Source organism: Macrobrachium nipponense, chromosome 5 (genome assembly GCF_015104395.2).
Source record: "Macrobrachium nipponense isolate FS-2020 chromosome 5, ASM1510439v2, whole genome shotgun sequence".
Lineage (NCBI taxonomy): Eukaryota > Metazoa > Arthropoda > Malacostraca > Decapoda > Palaemonidae > Macrobrachium > Macrobrachium nipponense.
In genome coordinates, this window is record NC_061107.1 from 48,416,438 (window position 1) to 48,441,251 (window position 24,814).

Here is a 24,814-nt window from a genome sequence, read left to right on the forward strand (position 1 = left end):
CTAAGTGCAGTGACAGTGCCCCTTGTGTAGTGGAGGGTGCGTCAGATCGGCCTTATTTCGCCTCTAGGCCGGGACCTCCGCTTGACTCCCAGGAACAGGGAGAGAGCATGTCGAAAGCCGAAGGAGGGTTATGAGGAACCCCCACCGATCTGACGTGCCTTCGGCAGACCTGAAGATACTCCCAGGCTGCCAAAGTGCGTGCACGTGCACGAATCCTGAAGGATTGCTTCTCGTCCTCCCTGCGCAGGGTTTGGAGCTTTCGGAAGGACTCGCGCCCTCTAAATAGAAGCTTTATAGAAGAGGACGCTTCACGTCCTCTCTCTCTCTCGTCATGCATTGCAGTGAGAAGTAAGAAGGCGAACGTCACCTGAACTCGTGTATGTCTTTCCACCGAGAAAAGGGAAAGCAAGTCATAGTAGCAGGACACTTTTGAGCGCGGACGTCCTAGCTTTGTTGCTGTGAGAATAAGAAGGCGTTCCCTCGCCCCTCGTATTCTCACACGATCAACCCTTCACCTGAGACTGCTTCGTGCAGTCGGTTTTCTCTCCGAGATGTCTCTCGCTCTTTCCTGAAGGCAGTTTCTCTCGCTTGCATTGACGCCTGTCAGGAGCGTGACGCTTTTCTGCACGCTTCTTTTGACTCTCGGCTTGAACGGGACGCTTGGATGGACGCCAGGCGTGCGCAGATGCACGCCAAGCGCGCGCCAATTGGACGCCAAGCGCGAGCCAGTGGACACCGAGCGTGCGCCAGGCGCCAGCGAAGCCAGGTGTGTCGCCTGCTGAACGTTTCTTTTAACTCTTCAAGCTGATTTGGGCCTAAAGATTTTTTTTACCTACCTTCGGTGATCCCTTCTACCTCGCCTGCGAAGAATGTGAAGTAAGCAGTGCTTCGGAGGAAGCTTGAAGTGAAAAAGGCAACTCGTTTCGAAAACCCAGCAAGACCACGGGTTTTCGTGAAAATTCTAGAGGTCTCTGTCAGTTAATATTGCTTTTCGTAAAGTCCAGGTTTGGATGGAGTTATGGAAAGCTCAAGGAAAGATCTCTTTTGCTCTACCGCAGTCAAGACTTTGCGGTAAGGCAGCTACAGGTTATGTAAAAGCTCGACGTCCTGCACGTCAGGACTCTCGGCAACGTTTAGTAGGATTCTTGCAAAGGCACTCATCAAAAGGACGCTCTTCAGGAAAGCGCAAGACAGGACTTCCTTTGCCATACTGCCAATAAATTTTAAGCTTTAGCAGGCATTAGTTGTGATACGGGAGAGGAAGCTGGTTGGAGAGTTTCTTCTCTTCCCAGGATAATTTTGCAAGCTTTTTTAGCCCATCTGAAAGGGCTTTTCAGATGATAGATTTTGTTAGTTCCTAGTCGGGACTACGCTGCCGAATTGAACATCGTCATTCTACCTGCCGTAAGCCCAATCTCTTAACAGGATTCTTGCCCCTTCCTCGTTTGAGACGGGAATCGGAAAAATAAAATGCTCGACTTCCTGGATTACGTTTTGTCAATTCAGTAACTTTCCCCCATTGACAATATACTATCGTTTTGTCAAGTAAGTGGGTATCCCATCCCCTCATTGACAAAATATCTCTTTGTCCCGTAAATTGGTTAGTTCTCATTGACAAACATCTCATTAACTTTATATTGCGTAAGCGGATAATCTCTTATTGACAAGATTCGGAAGAGCTCTCATTCATCATTCGCAGACTCGTACAAGAAATAGACTTGTAGACTACGTCAATGAACGCTCATGTCCAATAACATAAGAAGCTTGAGCTGTCCGCTTCGATTCTCTAAGTTTTGTTCATGAAACTTGCCTGTCAGATATGTATGTAGCTGTATTTCTGAATTCAGCTATATATATGTCTGCCAGGTAAGTATGAACAAACTTTATTGTAATATAATATCATATTTTGCCTTGCGTTATTTTACTACTGGTTGGTTCAAGTCATATACGCTAGCTGTAGTTACCTCTTCGGATGGCATCCGAGAGGTCTATTGTCTATTATTTTAAGGACATTTAATCGTTACTCCCTGCAGCCTTCCAGGAGTTTCCGATTTATCTTTTACCATTGTATGGTAGTGTTATGACGACACAAACGCGTCTATATATTTAGCGTTTTCTGTTTTGCTTAAATATACCAGCTTGAGAGTCTCTTTCTGCTAAAAAATAACGGACCTATTTCTTCGTAGAATAGGATAGCTGGCAACCCAGGCATAAAGTTAAGAGACGACGATCGTAAGCTGCTGCTGTCACTGTCCTCCAGTCTAACCGAGCCAGTACCAGCTCGTTTCGGCTTGTCATGCGCGGAAGGTTAGCGTCTCTCTCTGCTGCGGGATTGACTGACTAAAACTGTATCTTGTATGATTGCCCTACAATCACGGACTTTAGCCTAAGATTGAGGGGATTTCTTACATGAATGAATAAACATTGCATTCGTTTTGCCTTACTATGTTCAACAGAGATATCTCTTACTCCTTTCGGTGCTCGTTACCACACGGTATAGGACTACGAGTCTACCGCAACATTGCACTATTATATGCTCTCCTGCTTAGGCAAAGCGTAGCCTTATTAGGGAAGTAAACATACTGTGTGAGGGAATGGATGAGCTTGCTGGGGACCATTTCCTTCCTAAAGAAGTTTGTTTCCCTGAATAGACTGCAATTCAGACCTCTACAGTTTTTTCCTACCGGGAAACTGAAATTTTATTCAAGATCTAGGAATGATTCTGAACATCTCTCAGTGCGTCAAGTATCACCTGAGGTGATAGAAAGAAGGTGCCGGACATCTGGAGAGGGTTTCAGATGTCCTGGATCATAATCTGAAAGAAGTGGAAGCAATTCGGTCGTCCCTCCAGTCCTCGAAACGAGTTTTTGGAACCAGTGGTCCATATCAACTCTGATCTTCCACAGCTCTCTCATATCTTAGGAAGTATCTTCTCTCGGTCCCTGTTCGGGTTTTCGAGAAAGAGCCTATTATAACAACAGGCGTAGAATGTAACAATCCTCTAGAGGTTCGTTACAGGATTGCAAAAGTCCGTACGAATCGTCTCGATCGACGGCAGCAACTACTGACTTCTGAGTGGAATCTTTCTTTAGAAGTATGTTGAGAGTTGTGGAGACTTTAGGGACGTCCTTTCATTCATCTCTTCGCTATGTTGAGGACGAAGAGGCTTCTTCTTCTCTGCTCCCTTATTCTCGATCCGGGAGCTGTACCATTAAACGCCATCCTATGATATTGAACGGGGGATGGATGTTTAGTCTCTTTTCCCCTTTTTCAAATGCTTAGGAAATGTAATAAGATGATTTATGACGTCACAGGGAGCGACAATGACGCTGATCGCCCCATGTTGGCCTTCAAGATCCTAGATTCACAGAGGTCACGTCCTTCCTAGTTCACTTTCCAAGGACCTTTTCCGAGAGAGTCGGTCTACTCTAACACGAAAGGTACCTATAACCTCTCCGCTCTGAGTCTGACTACGTTCAGACTATCGAGATGTTGACAGCATAAGATTACCGTCTTCCCTTTCCGTTTGAAGAATGGGATAAGCTGGCAGTCACAACTAATAAAGAATATGCAAATATGTTGTTGACGGCCTTTGGGCTCAGAGATTTGCTACTGTCAAACAACAAAGCCCTTCACGGTCTTTGAGTTCTGTGGAATCTCGAAACTCGCTCACCATCTACTTTTTGTCTCACCTGTTTTCTCGGAGTCAGACACTCGTGCGAGATCAGGCAACACATAGTAGCCCTGAGTTTCTTGTTGACGAAGTCGGTTGCGTTTATATACCCCCGATGATCGTTTAACATGAGACCAGGTTGGACTGTCAAGCATTCGTCCTTCAGGACTGAATCGCCTTTTTTGCTCCTCGCTCCTATCTCCTGGCACCAGAAGCTCGAGTCAGGAGTTGCTCAGGAGTTGATTTGCTAACGACGTTGGGTTGCGGTGATACACCCCCCAAGGTTTGCTTAGCTTGAATCGCCCAGGCAGTCCAGACACTCATCCTTCAGCGAAGAATAGTGCCTTATGGTCTTCAGGGTACAGCCTTGCTGTCCTTGATTCGTCTGACTGGTCAACTGGTCGGTCACCTGACTTTAGTACAGACGGACTGACTGTGCATGTCCAGATCGAAGCTTTCAATATGGAACTTAGACGTAGTCTGAAGTTCTTGATGTCAAAGCATTCGAACCTCTCCTTCCTGTTAACTTCTTGCACGTAATCAGGAAGGCCTTTTTCTAACCACCCTAGATACGACAAAGAGGGTTAGTGAGGTTTTCAGCCTTGTCAGAAGTTTTGGCGTTAGAGAACACAAGGCGGTGTGTTCTCTAAGCCTTCCGTTGTGGCCTAAGAATGGAAACCCGTCTAGTTCTTGGGCCAGGAGCTTGGAATCAAGGATGGCACAAGTTATTGGGCAGGAGCCAGAGAGAGTCCTGTGCCCTGTCGGGTCTCTCAAGTTTTATCTACTTAAAACTCAAGAAAGTCGAAGTCCTTCGGGCAATCTGCAGTGTTCCGAAAAAGATCAGACTTGCCCATATCGAAGAACACCCTGGCTTTATTGTTAAGGAGTTCTTTCAAAAAGCTCCTTCATTGTGTTTGCACAAAGATTTGAAATCTTTTGATTTGAATGCTCACGAGGTGAGGGCGTGGCCTTGGAAGCATTTCAACAGAGCATGGCACTCAGCAACATCCTGAGTACCATGTTTTAGCAACATCCTGAGTACCATGTTTTAGCGAAACAACTCTGTGTTCACTTCACACTCCCTGTGAGATGTGAAGATGGCATATGAGATCTGCTGCTCGCTAAGGCCATACGTGTCTGCAGACACAATCTTGGGGGCAAGAAGTACCACTCATCCTATCCTGTAGAAAATGGTTAGGAAGAGCTCTTAATTTAGTAGTTGAGTCGCCTCCAAGGGCAACTTCTTAACTCTTAAGCCTTAGTTAACACACCTTAACTTTGGCTAGGTTGGTCAGGTGGTGATATATATATTTATATATATATTTATTTTACTTCTTAGCCTTCATGGTATGGTCAATATGGTCTAGTCACGTCGTGGTCTCGCCGCCCCTGTTGACAGAATTTTTTTTCATCTGGAGTGCACCAGCTATATATGGTCTCTACTTCGCGTCGGCAACTCTAGTAGCACAAGCAGACTTACGTGGCAATAACCACGAAGCCAGCTATGCAACCAAGATGTAAATCATCTGCATGCATTTGTTTCCCAAAATCCTTCTATTCTGTCCCTTCCCACCTCCAACGGTGGGATTCAGCTATATATATATCTGACAGGTAAGTTTCATGAACAAAATGATATTGTTATGATACAATAAAGTTTGTTCATACTTACCTGGCAGATATATATAATTAAGTACCCACCCACCTCCCCTCAGGGGACAGTGGAAATAAAAATTATGAATAGAAAATGGGAATGGTTCCTGATACCCGCCTCCCAGCGGCGGGAATGGGTACTAACCACCTGGCCGACCACTGTGTGTGCCGGAAGTTTTTGAAATTCTGTCGGACTTCAGAAAATACAGCTATATATATATATCTGCCAGGTAAGTATGAACAAACTTTATTGTATCATAACAATATCATTTTATACCAGTGTCTTGCACTCAACAGTAAGTGGTTGTTAAATAAAAAGAAATTGTAATGAATTCTTAGCCCTGTCTGGACTTATGGCTTTAATCTACAGAACAAGAAACTCGCACATTAGGCATAGCCTTGTATAATCTACCAAGTGATAAATATGATGAAACTCTGTTTTGGGACAAAATTTTAAGGTTGGCAGGACACACGAGATCGGATATATATGTGATTATATGGGCAAGTTAATTTCCATTTTGATGGTGTGTATTTTTGAGTTTCACTGATGGTTTTTGTTATATATAAATCTGCTTGTGTATTTATGGAACAACCTTCAGGCTTATATGGTACCTAAATAGTCGTGAAGAGTACAGTATTTTAAAATGACGTTAAAAACTAATTTGTGAACAATTCGTTCGTAAGTTAGATAGTGACTGTATAGGAATTTGAATGTGGGTTATTCATCAAATTTTCATCTATTCATACTAGCATGATGAATCCAAATCACTTATATATGCTGTTCCATTTATTGATTATATTGGTTTTTAGGGATTTTACATTATCACTAGTAACGAAATCTTCCTGTGGTCTTGTCATTATAGCTTCATTTCTTTAAATGCGTACATGGACAGGAATCCAACGTTTTTCTACTCTTAAATTTAAATTTAATATTTAAATCTGATATAACCCACAATCAGAGGTGTGCCAGTCATCAAAGGAGGAAGATTGAAAGATAATAATATATTAGCCTATCTGAGACTCCAACACACCTTTTAAACACAGTTGCTGGCTACCTATCGTTATCCAGTCCCATTTTGCAAGAATGTTTTGTGTATTTTTAAACACCATGCTAATCTTAGTAGATGTGCCCTTGAATTTTTTCACTTATGCCTGCACTATTTTTTTTTAGCTTTTATTATTTGATGACTCTCTGTATGATATTTATTAATTACAGATGGCTTGTGGTACAGAGCAGCGTGTATAGAACCATGCCTTACTTCGTGTTTGTTGGTGTTTGTGGACTATGGAAACATAGAGGATGTCAGAATGGAAGACATACGACAGATCACTGATACGTTCTTAGAACTTCCTTGTATTGCTCACCATGCTGTTCTTAAAGGTAAGATGGACTAGTTTATCTGCACCAGGGAAAGATGTTAAAGAGGGATTGTCATGTATCTGATATCATTAGAGAAAACCTGATTCTCTCTCTCCTCTATCTCTCTCTCGTCAATCTCTCTCTATTCTTCTCTCTCCTCTCTCTTCTCCTTCTCTCAGTCTGGTTTGGGTATAAAGTTAGGTTACAGTGTGGTCTGGAAACTAACAATAATTGAATTATCAATAGAAATTGATCTCTGTTGAATTCCCTCAATTGCTGAGGTATATTAAATACAGTGAATTGGGATGAAAGTAAATATTATGAGGATCTGAATTTGGGAATACAAGAGACTAAAATCCCTAGGTGAATAATATACATGGATTTTTGTGTAGTTTTTCCAGTAGTTTGTGTGCTTTTCTTCTTTTGTGGACATGTACCAGGTAAGAGAATTATTTGCCCGTATTACTCCCGTAATTGAGTGTGCCTGCAGCATGTGCCCTGGGATATGCTGTCAGTGCTGTGAAAACTTTTTTAACTTTCCTGTCTTCAGTAACTTTATTGTTTCCTTTTCATCTGTTCTATTTTCCGTTCACTTTGTCATACAAATTCAGCAACCCCATTGTTTTTATCCAGATCTCTGCCAAGACTAGACCTTTGTTAATGAATTGGAATAATCTCTAAAGAAGGATAAGGTCGGATGGCAAGCTTCCCCTCCCCTTGGGTGCACACGTGCACGCACACGCAGAAGCACAAACACATAGAAATGTCTGTTTACCAACTTGGTGACATTTTTTGAGAAAGGTAGCTACTATTCATAATAAATACCATTCACAATAAATTTTCAGTGCGGATGAAACCTGATGTTTGTTGACAGAAAAGGAGCTAAAACATTAAAGGCTTCTAAACACAGGGTTATATTTTTGTTGAGAGGAAATGTCAGTGGGTCCAGGTTAGTCTTTCCTCAACTATCACTGAGACACGTGCATTTAAGCAGGTAAGAAAACACTCACTGCCTGTTTACTATTTGGCAGATAGTTAGGTATGGATCACACAGTGTTTATTTGAGGATTGGTCATCAACTGGACCTTGCTCTCAGTCAGCCCTTAATGTCTGGAAAAGGAAATTTCTAAAAAATTATCATCCAGGTTGATAATGCCCCATGCCATCCCCAGCATCTTGATGAGTTACATTCGGATGCAATGGTAGTGGATCTGCATTTCCTTTATTCTGTGTTCCCTAAATTGCCACTTATCTTTAGCATTGATTGAATTTTGGAGGGAGAACAGAAAAGTTTATGCAAGGCATATGTAAAAAAAATTTTGAAATTTTGAAAATAATTTTAAAGGGTTTGACAAAGATGAATGTAGTGTAAATGAAAGAAGATCGGTAACATGCTTAATGTAGATTTTGAAAGGGGGGATACTAAAAGACCTCCTCATTTTGGGACCACCTTGACGTGGTGAGGGGCTCTCGAACCTCAGGAATTTCTTCCCAGGTTCGAACCTAAGAGTCCCATATAACATTATACAGGCAGTCCCCGGGTTACGACGGGGGTTCCGTTCTTGAGGCGCGTCGTAAGCCGAAAATCGTCGTAAGCCGGAACGACACTTGGAAATATGCCTTAAACTAAGAAAAAGTTAGAGACCTTACCTGTGTGACATGCAAGTATATTGCATGATGTGTAGTGTGGTTATTTCAATGGCAAAGGATGGTTCTTGAAGGTATAATTCTTTATTAAACTCTTGTGACACTATAAAGCACAATGTACTACACTTAATCCTTAGGTTAGATTATACACTAAACACTATTATACACTGTACACTAATCCTTTGGTAGATCCTGGAGTACACTAAAATCCCAGTCTGGTAGCTCTGGAAGGTAAAAGTATAACACAATTAGTACAAAATACTACACAAAGTCCTGAATGCAATATGTAAATTATAGATATCAAGAGTAAAAGAGTTAATGTATGTTAATTAATTCCTTACTTTTAGTTTATAATTCCTTACTTTGAGTTATATCAAGAGTAAAAAAGTTAATGTATGTGAATTAATTCCTTACTTTTAGTTTAAAGTTGTCATGCTATGTAACCCCTGGATGCACAAAGTCTTATGTGGCCCCATAGCCTACATCATTCAGGGGGTTCTGGAATGTACAAAAAATAATTAGTATGTCAGTAAGTACTCTATGCATAGTAAGTTACATACAGTAATATGCACCATACAGTGGTTTAATATCACATATATAACATGTATAAAACTTAGTTAATGTATGTTAATTAATTCCTTACCTTTAGTTTAAAGTTGTCGTGCTATGTAACCCTGGATGCACAAAGTCTTATGTGGCCCCATAGCCTACATCATTCAGGGGGTTCTGGAATGTACAAAAAATAATTTTGTCAGTAAGTACTCTATGCATAGTAAGTTACATACAGTAATATGCACCATACAGTGGTTTAATATCAACTGGTATGCATAGTAAATGATTGGTCTACACCCCCTGTTCAGCAGAGAGAGTACAGTATGTACGTAATTCCATGAGGGACCTTGATCACTTATCCCATGTGAGAGATCTTGGTCACTTTTTTTTAGTATGTATGTATAAAACTTACTTAATGTATGTTTACTACTATGTATAATTCCTTACCTTTATGTTATGTAGTAATCCTGGACAAAGTTTTATGTGGCCCATAGCCTGCATCATGGAGGGGGTCCTGGTTTTCTGGAATGTACCAAAAAAGTATCAAAGTTAAGTCATGTTATGTATGTTTAGTAAGTTACATACAGTAACCATACGTACAGTGGTTTATAACATGTATGTACATAATCAAACTTGGTTGGAAATTCCTGTAAAAAAAAGTTATGTACGTATGTAATACTACTGTATGTAAAAACCTTACTGTTCATACTTTGTTACACTACATGTTACATGTGATACGTATACTTTCCTGAAGGGTTTTTTCCATCCAAAAATGGTGCTTCTACTTGTAGTTATCCCTTGATGACACTTGTAGTAGTAATTTGTTAGTAACAACCTGGAGTTGTGTGAAAAATGTGGTTCTGGAAGGAAAAAGTAACAAAATTAGTGTACAAAATATACACTACAGAAAGTTGTGAATGCAATATGTTAATTACTGTAGATATATCAAGAGTACTAAAAGAGTTAATGTATGTTAATTAATTCCTTACTTTTAGTTTAAAGTTGTCGTTCAATGTAACCCTGGATGGACAAAGTCTTATGTGGCCCCATAGCTACATCATTCAGGGGACTCTGGAATGTACAAAAAATAATTTTGTCAGTAAGTCCTCTATGCAGAGTAAGTTACATACAGTAATATGCACCATACAGTGGTTTAATATCACATATAACATGTAGTATAAAACTTAATTTAGAAATTCCTTACATAACTTACCAACTTTTAGTGAGTCTCAAAGCTGTTACCTAGGTTGTGGGAGATGGAGGTGGAGGTGTAGAGCATTCATGATAAGGATGCATTCCAAACCTAACTTCAGTGTGCTTTATCACAGATAACAGGCTAGGATGATGGGCAGTCTGGAATGAAGAATTAATATTAAAGGACAGTATGTAACCACTTAGGTGTACAAAATTTATTGTACGTATGCAAACATTAAACACAACTGAGAATTCCTTACCTTCAGCAAAATGAAGACATGTAGGCTATGTAGAGGTCTGGTTTATGTAAGTCACAGGTGCATGCCAGTCTGGAATGATAATGTAATAGTACATATTGATTATATAGTATGTATGTTACATACATAACATGGTTATTACATATGTAATAATAAAAACATTAATAAAAAAAATGTCCTTACCAAATTCTAGTGGTTGGCTTGCTTACTGGGATGGCCATATGGTACATGAGAGTGGGTGGCTGGGCTATGGAGTGGGATGGGCAGGTGCTTGGGAGTCTGGAATGATAAAAAATATATAAAATGATAGTTACTACTACTGTAACTACTGCACATGTTATTACTGTTTGACATATGTAGTGTGTAATACGTATGTTCAATATAAAAAATGAAGAATTCTATTACCTGAAGGAATGGGAGAGGTGATTACTACTCGTATCAACTGATTTGGGCTCTGGAGAGGTGATACTCGTATCAACTGATGAGGGAACATCTAGATCTGGAAAGAATGATAGGGTACATAAATATATTATAAGGTGGATGTAATTGTAGCATATGTACACTTTTAATAAATTTCTATTAGCAATTTATAAAACATTTTGTTTATACAAATTTGTTAAGGATTCCTTACCTGATGTATAGGGCGAGGCATCAAAACCATGGAAAGGCTCAGGGTCATCTGGGTCACTTGTCACTATCAAAGGGGTCTGAAATGAAAAAAAAAAAAAAAAAATAATAAGGTTATGCAACATCAAACACATTGTACCACTATGTAAGTTAGTGTACGTATGTATGTAGGGTGTAAACAATTTCCAACATGAAAATGAGAAAAATGAAATTGCTTACCTGATTGTACACGTACAGGTGGGCGGGCTGATACAGAGGGTCCAGGTACAGGGAGGGATTCTGGAAACTGTCACAGGTAGTAACAGGGAGAGCTGGGCCGGGAAACTGTCACAGGTAGTTACAGGGAGATCTGGAACTGTCACAGGTAGGTACAGGGGGATCTGGAACTAGACCCACTATCTTCGCAATAAAATTACAAATGATGAAAATTAATGAAGTTACAATTTACTCTTACATTTAGTTGTTACATTAAAAAATTAAACACATTTTAATATGTACACTATGTAAACACATAAATTAGTAAACAGTTCAGAATTCCTTACTAGGACTAGGAGTGGGAGTGGTGGTACTGGAGACTTGTGAAAGAAAGTGTCAAGCCTGGACTGCACACTTCTCTTCGTCTGCTTCTCCTTCAGGGTCTCCTTGTAGAAAGTCACCAAATCCATGATTCCTCTCTTGATTTTGTCAAACCTAGAAACGTTAGGGTCTTCTGCCTCAAAAGAAGCCAAGGCTCTCTCCAGATGAGTAAAACCCTCTGACAAGCCTTTCACAGTTAATGACCTGGGTTTTGGCTCTGGTGCCGCTCCTCTGCTCCTCAATCATTTTGTTGTTCAGTTCAAATAAGTCCTCTGCAGACAATTCCTCTCCATGGGAACGCCAGCAGCTCTGTTACATCATCAGGTTCAAGATCTAGTTTCAGCCTCTTGCTTAGCCCTACGATCTTCCTCGTCACAGTCTCGACGTCTTCTGCTGGTCAAAGCCTTCAAAACTGTGCACAAACTGTGGACACAGTTTCTTCCAGGCCCCATTTAAAGTGGTCGTCTTCACCTCGTCCCAAGCACTTGCAATATTTTTCACTGCATCAGCAATGTTGTAGCCCTTCCAGAATTGCTTCAGTGTCAACTCCTTGTTAGCTTCTATGGCCTCAAAGCAAAACGTATGGTCCTTCTAAGGTAGTAAGCCTTGAAATAGCTATTACCTCCCTGGTCCATTGGCTGTATCAGCGATGTGGTATTGGGTGGGAGGTACACCCACCTTCACATTAGGATGCATGTCGCTCAAATTTGAAGGGTGACCAGGGGCATTGTCCAGGACTAAGAGGGCCTTAAAAGGCAGACCCTTCGAAGTCAAATACCGCTCCACTGCTGGCACGAAATGGTCATTGAACCCATCTTCGTAAGACCAATTAAGGTAACCCAAGCCTTCTTGTTTGATTTCAAATCACAGGGAGTGACTCTTGAAAAATGCCCTTGAAAGCCCTGCCCGGGATTCTCGGCCAAATACACCAGCAAGGGCTTCAGTTTCAAATCACCACTTGCATTGGCCCCAAACAGCAAAGTCAGTCGCTCCTTTCAGCTTTATGGCCAGTGCTGACTTCTCCTCCTTGGAAAGGTACGTTCGATTTGCATTCTTTTCCAAAATAATCCAGTCTCATCCACATTAAAGACTTGGTCAGCCGTGTAACCACCATCCTTAATTATCTCAGCCAAACCACCTGGAAAACTTTCTGCTGCCTTCGCTATCAGCACTAGCAGCTTCACCTTGCAGCTTCACATTATGCAAATTTGCACGAGCCTTAAAACGGTTAAACCAACCTCTACTCGCGGAAAATTCACCACCAGCACTGCCTTCGCCAAACTTTTTCACTACTGCCTCATGCAGCGCTCTAGCCTTCTCCTGGATCACACTTAAGCTCACCGGAAACACGTCGCTGGTTCTGGTCCTCCAGGCAGATCATGAGCAATTTCTCCATTTCAACAATGCTCTGGCTACGTTGCTTCTCGTTTATCACCGTTTTGACTTCATCGGTGCAGCATCCTTAACATGCTTCAGAATACGTTCCTTGTCCTTCACAATGGTTACCACCGTGTCCTCCGCTCAAGCCTAAAGAACGGCCTATTTCGGTGTTAGTTTCCCTTCCCTTTCCGAACGCTTTTATCACGTCATATTTGACCTCCATCGTGATGACCTTCCTCTTCTTGGATGAACTATCATCGGAGGAAGTACTTTGGCGTTTAGGAGCCATTGTAAATTTGCGAAAATGGCAAGGAATTTCAGCAACGTCTTAGCACACAACCTAGTGAAATGCAGGCAGGCACGCGATTGAAGTGGCGTCCTTTCGTATTGTACGCTTGGCGTCTCGACCGTCCGAGGTCGTTGTTCGGATCAATTTACCATACAGTTAATAGCGTTAATTAATTTATGCACCTCCGCTCAAAAAAACTAGTTCTGCATATGAGGTATCGTTTAAAAAGCATAAACAAAAACGTCGTAACCTTGGAATTTGTGTTGTAATCTAACCAGAAACTTAGTTTTTGTTTTTTAATTATGTACTGGAAACAAGCAATGATTTTTCATTATATTTGCGCTTTTGGACTGTTTTAAACTGCGCATCCAAGCTAGTGTATTCATTCGCCCGCAAACTAGTTCCGCATATGCGGCGTCACTAAAAAAATTCAAAAAATACGAAAAAAAAAAAGTGTCAAAAATCATCATAAACCTCAAAATTTTTGTTTGTAATGTAACCAAAAAAACATATTTTTATTATGTACTGTGCTAAACTATAAAGGATTTTTATCATAGCATGCGTTTTTTAAAAGCGTCGTTAACTCGGAGCGTCGGAAGCGTCAGCGTCGTAACCTCGGAACAAGCGTCGTAACCCAGGACGGAATTTCCATTGAATATTTAAGAAAAAGCGTCGTAACCTCGGAACGTCGTAAGCCGGAACCGTCGTAACCCGGGGACCGCCTGTATATTTTTGGGTTACTTGAGAATTTTTCCATTTTTGTCAAAATTTTCCATATCTAATAAATAAGAAAACATATCATAGCAGGTTAAATCTGGAGCTAAATAGTGAGAACTGTGGTAGATCCATCATCTACCTGACAATGTTCGGACCTGGTTTTCCAGGCAGAACTATTCTGTGGAGCTGGACCACAGATTCCAGGGGTTGACTAGTTCTATAGTGCATTTACTTTTCTACGATCGCTGTGGTGTGGCTTGTACAGATATCTTACGTTGCCAGTGTTCATGTTATGGTAATCATATTAGCTTCATGGAGTCTACTGAAATAGTTTTCATTTATTGAAATAGTTTTCATTTCTTGAAATGTTCTTTGTTTCCATAAGATATTTTGAATGTATTTTGCTTCTTATATTCTTTGTTAAAACCTGTTTCAGTAATAAAAATGAAGATGTGGCATATTTTTTCCCTGGCGATGCCAGATCTAGTTTAGGCAACCTATGATTTTTAAGAGAATTGAAAAGGTCATGGTCAATATCATTAAAGGATGCTTGCTCTCGATCAGCCATTGTTAGAAGTATGTATAGCCCAGCCCAAGTGACTCCCGCAAATGCCTTCACCCCACCACCTGAGGCCAAAGAAATAGTCTATAATATCCTGAAATACTTCAAATTGATGTTTTGAAGGCTATCCAGAGAACATGTGAAGCAACAAAAGTGTCCAGAAATGACTAAGTGTAGACTTAGCAAGGAAACAAAAGAGACAGGAAAATAGTGGAATCTCTAGTGTTTCAAAAAAAGAAAAGAGAAAGTTGAATCCTGTGACTGACTTGGATGATTTTGATAAAACAAGATAGTGAAGGCCAGACACCGGAGCCAACAGGCCATTTAGCACATATATAATTATAGAAAGAGAAAGAAGGAATAGCTAAATAGAATAGGGAATAAAAAAAAAAGTTAACGGGGAAGAAGCAAACCCTTTCCCTCGACTCCGAAGGTCTAAAGCGAATCCTCCTAAGAAGGATTATATCTGCGGGAAGCATTTAATGGAATTTAGTACATACCCGTATATATGACAACTCTGCCTTTTCTACCCTGCCCCACCAGAGTGATATTAGAAAAGTAAATGCACTATAGGAATAGAACTCGGCATCCTGTCCAGTTTGCTCATAATGTGATTAGGATGGGGATAATTGTGTTATCATAATACTCTTAGTGTTAAGAAGCAGGTTTTGCTTACACTTGGGTCATACTAATCATGTTATGCCATCCTCTTTTTGGGTAGGGTAGGGATGCGGACATTTGGGAGCCATTTCTCACTTGTGCCATTTGCTGAAGATTTAACTTCTTGAAGGGCCAATGATATCTTTTCAAGATTTTTTTTTCTCAAATGTTTTTGTGATTAGTGAACTTGCTGATTTGAGTACTCCTAGCCCCATGATGGAAAAACTCTGGCACAGCCGATGACTTGGCACGTCACTCCCAAATTTCCTTGGTACAGCCTCAAGCAGTGAAAACGCTATAAATGCTACAAAGGAACACAATGTTCCAAGTGAAGTAGCAGAGCCAGGACACCAACTAGGGTACATAAAAAAGTAAAAAAGAAAGAAACAAAATAAATTGGTAAACTCCAATATCGTAACAATGGAACCATATGTGATGAACAATAATTCTGAATTAGAGACAAATAATCCTCCCAACAATACAGAAAAATATAAAAATCATAATAGACAAGCAACATACATAAAACAAGGACCAAAAAGAAACAAAAATTACCGACTTAATCCCACATCGGTAGGTTTTGATGACCTCTTTGGATCAGATAACTGGTCAAGATTTCTAGTCCTCAAAACAGACAACAAAATCTCAGCAGCGATACTAGAAAACAAATTTCTTAACATATATATAACACAGGACAAGGAATGTATACACATCAAAGATAATGAATGGTTAATGTAAGAAACCAACAAAAAGCATATAAAAATAACAGTTACAAGCTACAAAACATTGAATTATATACAAGGCACAGTCATTCTACGCAACAACAAACAAGAACTTTCTTTTCAAAACAACTACTACTAGACTCCTGAAAATTGAGATATAACAATATTCACGATCAAGAAATATACTCAATTCCAAGGAGGAAAGGCAGGAATAAAAATATCAACATTGCCAAAATAAAATTTTCAGACCAAGACCTCCCATTTAAAATCAGAATAATTGGGCAAGATGAAGAAATTCGTCCATGTATTCCAAAACCACTACAATGTACACAGTGCTCAAGGTATGGACACATACAAAAAATGCCATAATAAGGCAATATGTGCAGTCTGCTCATCAGGTAACCATACCACTAACTGGAACTGTAACCATCCGAAATGTATCAATTGTGGGCTAGCCAATCACATGAATCTAACGAGTTTTCCTTTTACCAATACGACACAGAGCTTAAATTGTTAATAAATAGGACAGGAATATCAGTCAAGGAAGCTAGTCTCGAGCTAAAAGTAAGAAGCGTCAGTAATCCATCAAAAAAAAAAACTTTCTTTCTCAAATGTAACTAAAAATCAAAATATCGATCACATTAATAACAAACAAGATCATATAAGTATACAAACTAATTCTCATATCAGTAATACGTACTAAACTCCAATATAAGCATGATATCACATCAAATAATAATCAAAATGAAAAGAAGAAAAAAAATACTGGAACGAACCACACCTAAGGGAAAAAATTGAACGTTGGAAATCATAATCATTTCAAAGAAACTCCAACCACAGCAGGAGAACATTCTTAGAAAGACATTGTTATGCCCTGATCACAAGTGGAAATACACAATTATGCTCATTCCCAATCATACAACCAACATCTGTACAGTAAAGAATCAATTAATCACTTTACAATTCCCAACGGATAATACTAATGATTGTATTCTCTCATATAATACTAATGAAAAATCATACCATTAAACCAAACCAAAATAAAACTGTCACACCCCAACCATACACAAGACCCAAATATTCCACTAATAACAATAAAACAAGTAACCCCTCAAACCAGCACTCCTTAACACTACCAAAGAAGACCAGTAGAATTTCAAAATCAGAAATTTATAAAGCTAGAAGATCAGATGCTTCGATCAAAGAGATGAACCAATAACCAACCAATAACGTGGTTGTCATGAATGCTTCAATAATATTATAACCAACTAGTACCCACCAAAACAGAGGACACAATTTTATTAAATTACGAAAGTGCCCTTTAACACAACAACATGAGTATGAATTATGTTCTGAATCCTTAAAATACGAAAAGGAAATTACAAAATAAAAAAATAGACACTATGTAATTATGAAAAACAAACAACTGCTGATTCTAATAACCAACATGCAAATACAATAATTAAAAACCACAAATCAGTTCAAACACATAAAAACTTTGAGACTAAGTAAAATCAGCATTCAATTTACAGAATTTAACACCAATTCCTCCCAATAATGACATATAAAATTATTCAATGGTATATAAATGGCCTCCTAACCTGACCACTTCTGGGTGAATTACAAAGAATCGTACGAGACCACAGTTGCTTGTTATTCACCAACTGACGGTGGAAAACTAGGCACAGCAATGTATGTTCATAATAGTTTCACCTATGAACTTTTAAACATAACATCACAATCATATTAGATAACAGCTGTCAAATTATATATGATTACAATTTGTAACTTATGCAACCAACCAAATTTTAATTCGAATTTCAGTGATCTTTCAGCATTAATTAACAAAGTACAAGAACCCCTACTTTTAGTAGGAGATTTTAATGCTCATAGTCCCTTTTGGGTTAACAGTCACCCTGCTGACACACCAGGAATAAACATAGAGAAATATGTATCAGAACATAACCTATGCTGCCTAAATGAACATGATGTGTCAACGTACTTCTCCAATACCCACTTATCCTTTTCTTCAGTAGATATCGCGCTGTGCTCGGTGACTTAGCTAAAAGAATTGAATGATGGATGTCCTGGATGACTCATATACCAGTGACCACTTCCCCATTGTCCTTGATTTAGATAATATAATAAAATATTGCTACATGTAAAATATATCCAAAAAGCAGATTGGGATATTTGTAATCTACATACCAGAAAAATACCACCATTTCTGCATAACCAAAACCACAATACATACTTGTGAATTCTTCAAGAATTTCATATTAAATGCTGCCGATAAAAGCATATCTAAAACAAGGCCACACCCAAAAAAAATTATGTCCTATGGTGCGGATTCCAACCAACCCTATGCAAGAACTTTAAGTAAAACCAAACACATATTAAGTCGAAATCTTAGCAGACTTAAGACGGAGCTCAAAGCCCTTAACAATTTGCCCAATAAAGGGATTTTGACGAAGGAAAAATCTATTTCTGGGCAACGACCTGTGTCGCCCTGTGAAATGGTTTTTTTGATACTATTTCTTAGGTATAAATATTGCTATTCATCCTAGAGAAAAAAGAAACAATATAATGCCAAGATAAAGGGCTCGCTCACCTCTAATAGAAGTGTCGGTATAGTAAAGGAGCGAGTGGAATCACTACCAGAGGTCCCTTGCCATTTAGCTTCTTCCTTCGACAAAACCCCCAACTACGGAGGAGCCGTGCTACAGCTCCCGGTACCCTCTACTACTACCGTGAGCGCCTCAGACACCTGTGACGTCATTCCTGAAGATAGCCTCCAAGCTTGGGGTAAGCTGGGTGAGGACAATCTAACTACAGGGTGGGGTTTCACAGGGCGACACAGGTCGTTAAAGAAACAAAATGAAAAGTTCTGGGTGAGGGGAACCAGTGTCTTAGATTGCTGGTAGTCAGAGTTCGATCTTTGTAAAGAGTATTAAGTCACAGGTATATATTTAAATTTGATCTGCATTTAATCAAACTAAATTATATTTTCCTAAGAACCTCATCATCTAATCAAAGTACGTACCCAGTAATAGTAACCTTATTTTCACTTTTAGAATATAGTGGTACCTCGACATACAAAAGTCTCAACTTACGAAAAATTCAAGTTACGAAAGCAAACACGAAGATTTTTTTGGCTCTACATACGAAAATAGTTCAGGTTATGAAAGGTTGTTGCTGTAAAGTCCCGAGATTCTCCCGGACCACCGATAACAATTTTAAAACTCGTCATGAGATCCTGCTCTCCTATTGGTCAGCATCTCTCCCATCATGCATCTACGTAGCGGCGTTCTTCGGTCACTCCGAAACAGCATAGTTTGTGTATGCACATAAAATTTGTTTGTTCTATACGATTTAGTTTATTAACATAAATTCGTTAGTGATTTCGTTGTAGTACTACTTTATCATGTGTGAGAACTTTAGTACATACATATACTACATAACTTAATTACATACAGTATATACGTAGTCATGGGTCCCAAGAAAGTTGCTGAAGTTCACGGAAAGAAGAGGATGCTTTCTATGGAGACAAAGATGGAGATCATTAAAAAATATGAAGCTGGCATGCGTTTGAGTGTGATCACTAAGGAATACGGCCGAAATCCGTCGACGATAGGCACCATCCTTAAGCAGAAGGAAGCCATCAAAGCAGCTACACCTTCCAAGGGCGTGACTATTTTGTCTAGCAAGAGGAGCCACATGCACGACGAGATGGAGAGGCTGCTTCTTGTCTGGATAAAAGACAAAGAAATCGCTGGCGATACGATAACAGAGACAGGAATCTCCCACAAGGTCAGCGCTATTTTCGGCGATTTGATTGCCCAGGCCAAAGACGACGGAGGAGAAGGGACATCGACACTAACCCCAGACTTCAAGGCTTCTCGTGGGTGGTTTGAAAAATTCTGGAAACGGACTGGCATCCATTCGGTGGTGTGGCATGGGGAAGCAGCCAGCTAGGACATGAAAGAGGCTGAAGCCTTTATTAAGACGTTCGACGAGATGACGATCAACGAAGGCTACAGTTCTCTGGCACACTCCAATAAAAGACCACATTGTGGTATTTGCGGTCACACTCCCTGAACCTGCAAAGATCTATTTTGCAGGTGCGACAGAAGAACCGAGTGTCTCTCCTTCTGCCATTCATATGGCACACCAGGCACCGTTTCTTTGTGCGCCCTTGTAGGAGCTCCAGTGTGTGATCCCCGGGCTGAAGCCGACACACAGGGTCCGCTATCCGACGAGAAGTCATCTGAGCGGGGACGGCAGCAGGGGCGTCGTCAGCAAGGGCGGCGGCAGCAGAGGCAGCAGTAGGAGCAGGACGACCGAAGTTGGCCCTCCTAACATCTGCCCTTTCCTCTAGGGGCAGATCTGCAGCTCGGGGCAGGGGGCCAGTGATGGAAGGCCACTCATTGGGATTGAAGTGGATGGGGCCATTCCCGGCTACCTCGAGAAACTGGACGTGGGACAACCTCCGGAGATCGGGATTGTAGTACCCACAGTAGAGGATGTTGGCATTCTGGAGGGCCAACTGAAGAATGTATTTGAGGAGCTTCTGTGTCCACCTCCTGGTTCTCCTGGCAAAGGGATAATACTGGATGAGTTGATCAAAGAGATCAACTACTCCCATGTGCCTATTGTAGTGCCCAATGACAGTAGGTCGCTCGATACGAAACTCCTCATACATAACTCGGCCCTGCCGACGTGTCTTCTTCCACTGCACGATCTCCTCTTGGATGGGTTCATGACTCGTGGTAATCATGGAGACAAGTTGGACCCCCTTCCAACATAAGACGAAGACAGCTCCCTTCCGCTGCCACTCTTGTCTCTCCTCTTGCCAGATGTTGCGGATGGCTAGCAGACCTTTTGAGGACATTTGGGCCCCACGCACCAACCGAAGGGTACCACTGACGTGCACACCTGCTTCATACAGTTCCTGGGCCAGGGATACCGAGCTATAATAATTATCCATAAACAGGTGGTATCCCTGGTTACGGAAACGATCCACAAGACTGAACACAGTGTCACTCAACGTGGAGAAGACCCCGGAATACACCAAGAAGTCCACTACCTATCCTGTGTTGGACTCCGTAATAAAAAAAAGTTTCATTCCATATTTCTTTGGCTTCTTGCGGTTATACACTTTAATGCTAAGATGTCCTTTCTAAGGCATTATCCCCTCATCCAAAGAAAGGTTCTTGCCAGGAACCACGAGAATTTTGCACCGTTCACGAATGTACTCCAACAATGGGCGGACTAAGATGAGGCGATCGGGATTATTCCAGGGTACAGCCCTTCGGTTGAAGGCGTTGAAATACCTGTCCAATGCCAGGAAACTATCACGCGGCATAACGACGGGCACATTGGTCGTACTTTAAAAAAATTCCACCTCCAATATTAATATGCCTGATGTCGGCAGGGAGCATCATACCAAAAAAAAAAATGTGGAGCCCCAAAAAATGCGCCATGTTGGTGAGGTTTTTCACCCAGTTCGGTAGAGTCAAGTTGACCGAACTTCTAGTTTTTTTCTATTTATCGTGATTTATATGGAAATATTTTGAAAATGAGAAAAACTTTACTCAACCGAACTGGTCGAAAAACGCAATTGTAAGCAAATACTCCTACAGTCTAGTAATCTTCAATCATTTATCTTCATTTTGAAACAAACTCTAAGTCTCTAGCACAATATACTTCGATTTATGGTGAAGTTTAAAAAAAAAACTTTTTTTCTTCCCTCAGCGCGTAATACTTGTTCCATTTCATATTAGCTGTTATATAGAGTTTTATATATGAAAATATGCGCAATTGCATGTAAAATAACAAAAAAAAAATAATTGAAGGTCGTAGCTTTTCTCATTTTCGAAATATTTGCATATAAATCACGATAAATAGAAAAAAATCGACGTTTCGGGGTCAACTTTGACTCTACCGAATGGTCACAAAAAAAGGGTTATTTTGACGAAGGAAAAATCTATTTTCTGGGTGATTGGCTCGTGTCGCCCTATGAAAGATCCTTAATATCATTCTTTCTAGGTAAAATTAGTCTAAAATTACCAGAGAAAAACAAAATTAAGAAATGTCAGTAAAACTGACCTCGCTCACTCTTAAAAAGAAGTGTCGGTATGATAATAGGGGCGATGTGGAACACTACCACGAGACAAACACCAATTAGAACTTCCTATCAGAATCCCCCCAAGAGAGAGCTGATACCAACGGGCGATGCAGCCTCTACTACTACTACTAGAGGACGCCACGGACAGCAGCGCCCCTAGCGGACATCCTTAAATAAAACCACTAAATACATCCTTGTCCTGCAAGGGGGGGAAACAAACCATAAAAAAGGGGGGGTTTATAGGGCGACACGAGCCAATCACCCAGAAATAGATTTTTCCTTAGTCAAAATCCCTTTTTGGGCTCAGCTCGTGTCGGGCCTATGAAAGAGTACCAGAGAAACAGACAAGATGGTAAAAAAGGGAGGGACAATGAAAAAACAATGTAAAATGATGGATATAATATAAAGTAAATCAATTACAGCATACAAACTAAGCACTTAAACTAACTTATATTAAAAGGTAAATTAATAGAACGTTAGTATCTTAAAGTACTTAAAATGGTAATTACAGTAAATTACAAAGATGCATGTAATACAAAGAAAAAGGGTGATTTACTCAACAAAATTACAAATAAAATACAAACTCATGTGTCCTACCCTAGCATAAAAATAAGGGTAGGTTACACTGAAAACCATCATTAATATAATTATTGCAAAATATATACAAACACATAGTGTCCTACCCTAGCATAAAAATAAGGGTAGGTACACTGAAGGTTTCATCATAAATACAAAATGGTGAATATATACAAACATATTGTGTCCTACCCTAGCATAAAAATAAGGGTAGGTACACTGAAGTACATTATCAGTACAAGTGTGGATGTCCCTAGCAAAAAAATAAGGGACAATCACTATATGATTCAACGGCTAAGGCTATGATATTCGAGTAGCCTGGCGATAGGGTGAGGCATGTTGGTTGATGTAGGTAGAAAGGTAGACTTTCTGGGTCATTCTATACTACAACTACTATACAGTATCAGGGGAAACTATGTTTCCCGCTGCTACTGCTGAAAACTTTAAAGATTCCAAAGGACTTTAAATAATGCCGTTTAAAAGACTGTCGGGGATTTCCATCCAGTATACTTTTTAAAGATCCTCAAACTTCATATGTTGAAAAATAATTAATCGAGGTGGCTACTCCCCTGATATCATGTGCTTTTGGGAATGATTCAGGGTTGGCTTGCTTAATGAAGTAAAGGATTTGTTGTCTAATACCTTTTTACTGACAAGGTACCACCTTTTTCTCTCATGAAGAGAGCACCTGAGGATCTTGAAGAAGTACGAGATAGAAAGGCTCTAAGAGTTGATACTGGGCAGAAGAGAAGGATCCTGTGGAAGTGGGATAACCTTCCAAGGAGCCCACCTTGCAAGAGGATCCTCATTTTTAGCTAAAAAGCTACGATCCGGAGCAAGTAGAACTTCTCCTGATGGGAGGAATTCCACATGACCCGCATCCTGGATAGAGCCGACAGTTCTGAAATTCTAGCTCCTGAGGCTAGGCTTAATAAGAATAATGTCTTCCTCAGGAGCATTATGAATGTACAAGCTGAGTTGTTCAGTATCTGAAGCTAGTTTGAGGACATCATTTAAGAACCATGAAACTGTAGTAGGCCTCTGAGAAGGTCTAAGTCTAGCACAGGCTTTGGGGATAGATGTGAAATAAGACTCAGTCAGATCTATCTGAAAACCTACTTGAAAGATTTTCTTCAAAGCCGACTTATGAGTGGTAATAGTGCTCAGCTGCTAAACCTTTTTCAACAAGGATCTGAAAAAGGATATAGCCAGGTTAACTGTCATGGTTGTAGTGTTCGATTCTTTCAAGAAAGATGCGAATTTTTTAACAGCTGGAGTCATATTGTCTAATGGTTGACTCTCTCTTATCTGATTCCAAGAAGAGAATATTCGTGGATCAATATCAGCATCTTTATTAGCCGCAAACTTCATGAAGTCCATAAAGTTAGGGTGGGTTGGAGAATCCTGAGGAAGCGAACACAGTCCTCATTTGTACTGGTTGTGATAGCTTGGGATTGGGGATCCGTTGAGGTCGGAGACCCAATTCCAGAAGGAGAGGATACCAGTTGCTCTTTGGGCCAGTCCGAGCAATCAGAGCTACTATCCCTTTGAAAGACCTTAGTTTGCTTAGGACTTTCAAGAGAAGATTCACTGGAGGAAAAATATAAATTCTCCTCCACTGATTCCAATCCAACGACAGGGGGGCGTCCGTGGCATAAGCCAGAGGGTCCAGGTTGGGGGCCACATAGCAAGGTAGCTTGTGGTTCGCTTGTGAGGCGAAGAGATCCACTTGAAAGACCTGGGACTCTCCGGCCTACCCACTGGAATGAACCGTCGTCGCCAGAGACCACTCTGATTCCAGAGGAACGACCGGGACAGGGCGTCTGCTATCACATTCCTACTCCTGCAGGTGAGTGGCAGGACAGATGCCATTTGTGTTTGTTTGCTAGGGCAAAGATGGCTATCATGACATGATTCACATGTTTGGATTTGGACCCTCCTCTGTTGATGCAATGAACTACTACTGCCACTGTCCAAAACTAGCCTTAGATGAGAACTTCTTCGGGGGAAGCAGTCTCTTCAGCGTAAGAAATACTGCCATTGCTTCCAACAGATTTATGTGGAGCTGGCGAAATTGAACTGACCAAGTCCCCTGAACCTGTTTGAACTGAGAGTATCCCCCCCACCCGGACAGGGAGCATCCGTGTGAATGGTTAACACTGGGAGGGGATATTGAGGGGGTACTTTCTTGGCTAAGTTCTTTACTTTTGACCAAGGCCGTAGTTGGTTGCGGAGGATCTGTGGGATT

At 40.5% G+C, this 24,814-nt stretch overlaps 1 protein-coding gene across 1 annotated transcript in view; it reads left to right on the forward strand.

The window, feature by feature from the left end:
- LOC135215286 (tudor domain-containing protein 1-like) overlaps window positions 1-24,814 on the forward strand; it is a 219,273-nt gene that overhangs the window by 168,231 nt on the left and 26,228 nt on the right. Inside the window, exon 4 of the mRNA XM_064249830.1 lies at window positions 6,540-6,704. Coding sequence (XP_064105900.1) covers window positions 6,540-6,704 — 165 coding nt within the window. The remainder of the gene's footprint in view (window positions 1-6,539; window positions 6,705-24,814) is intronic.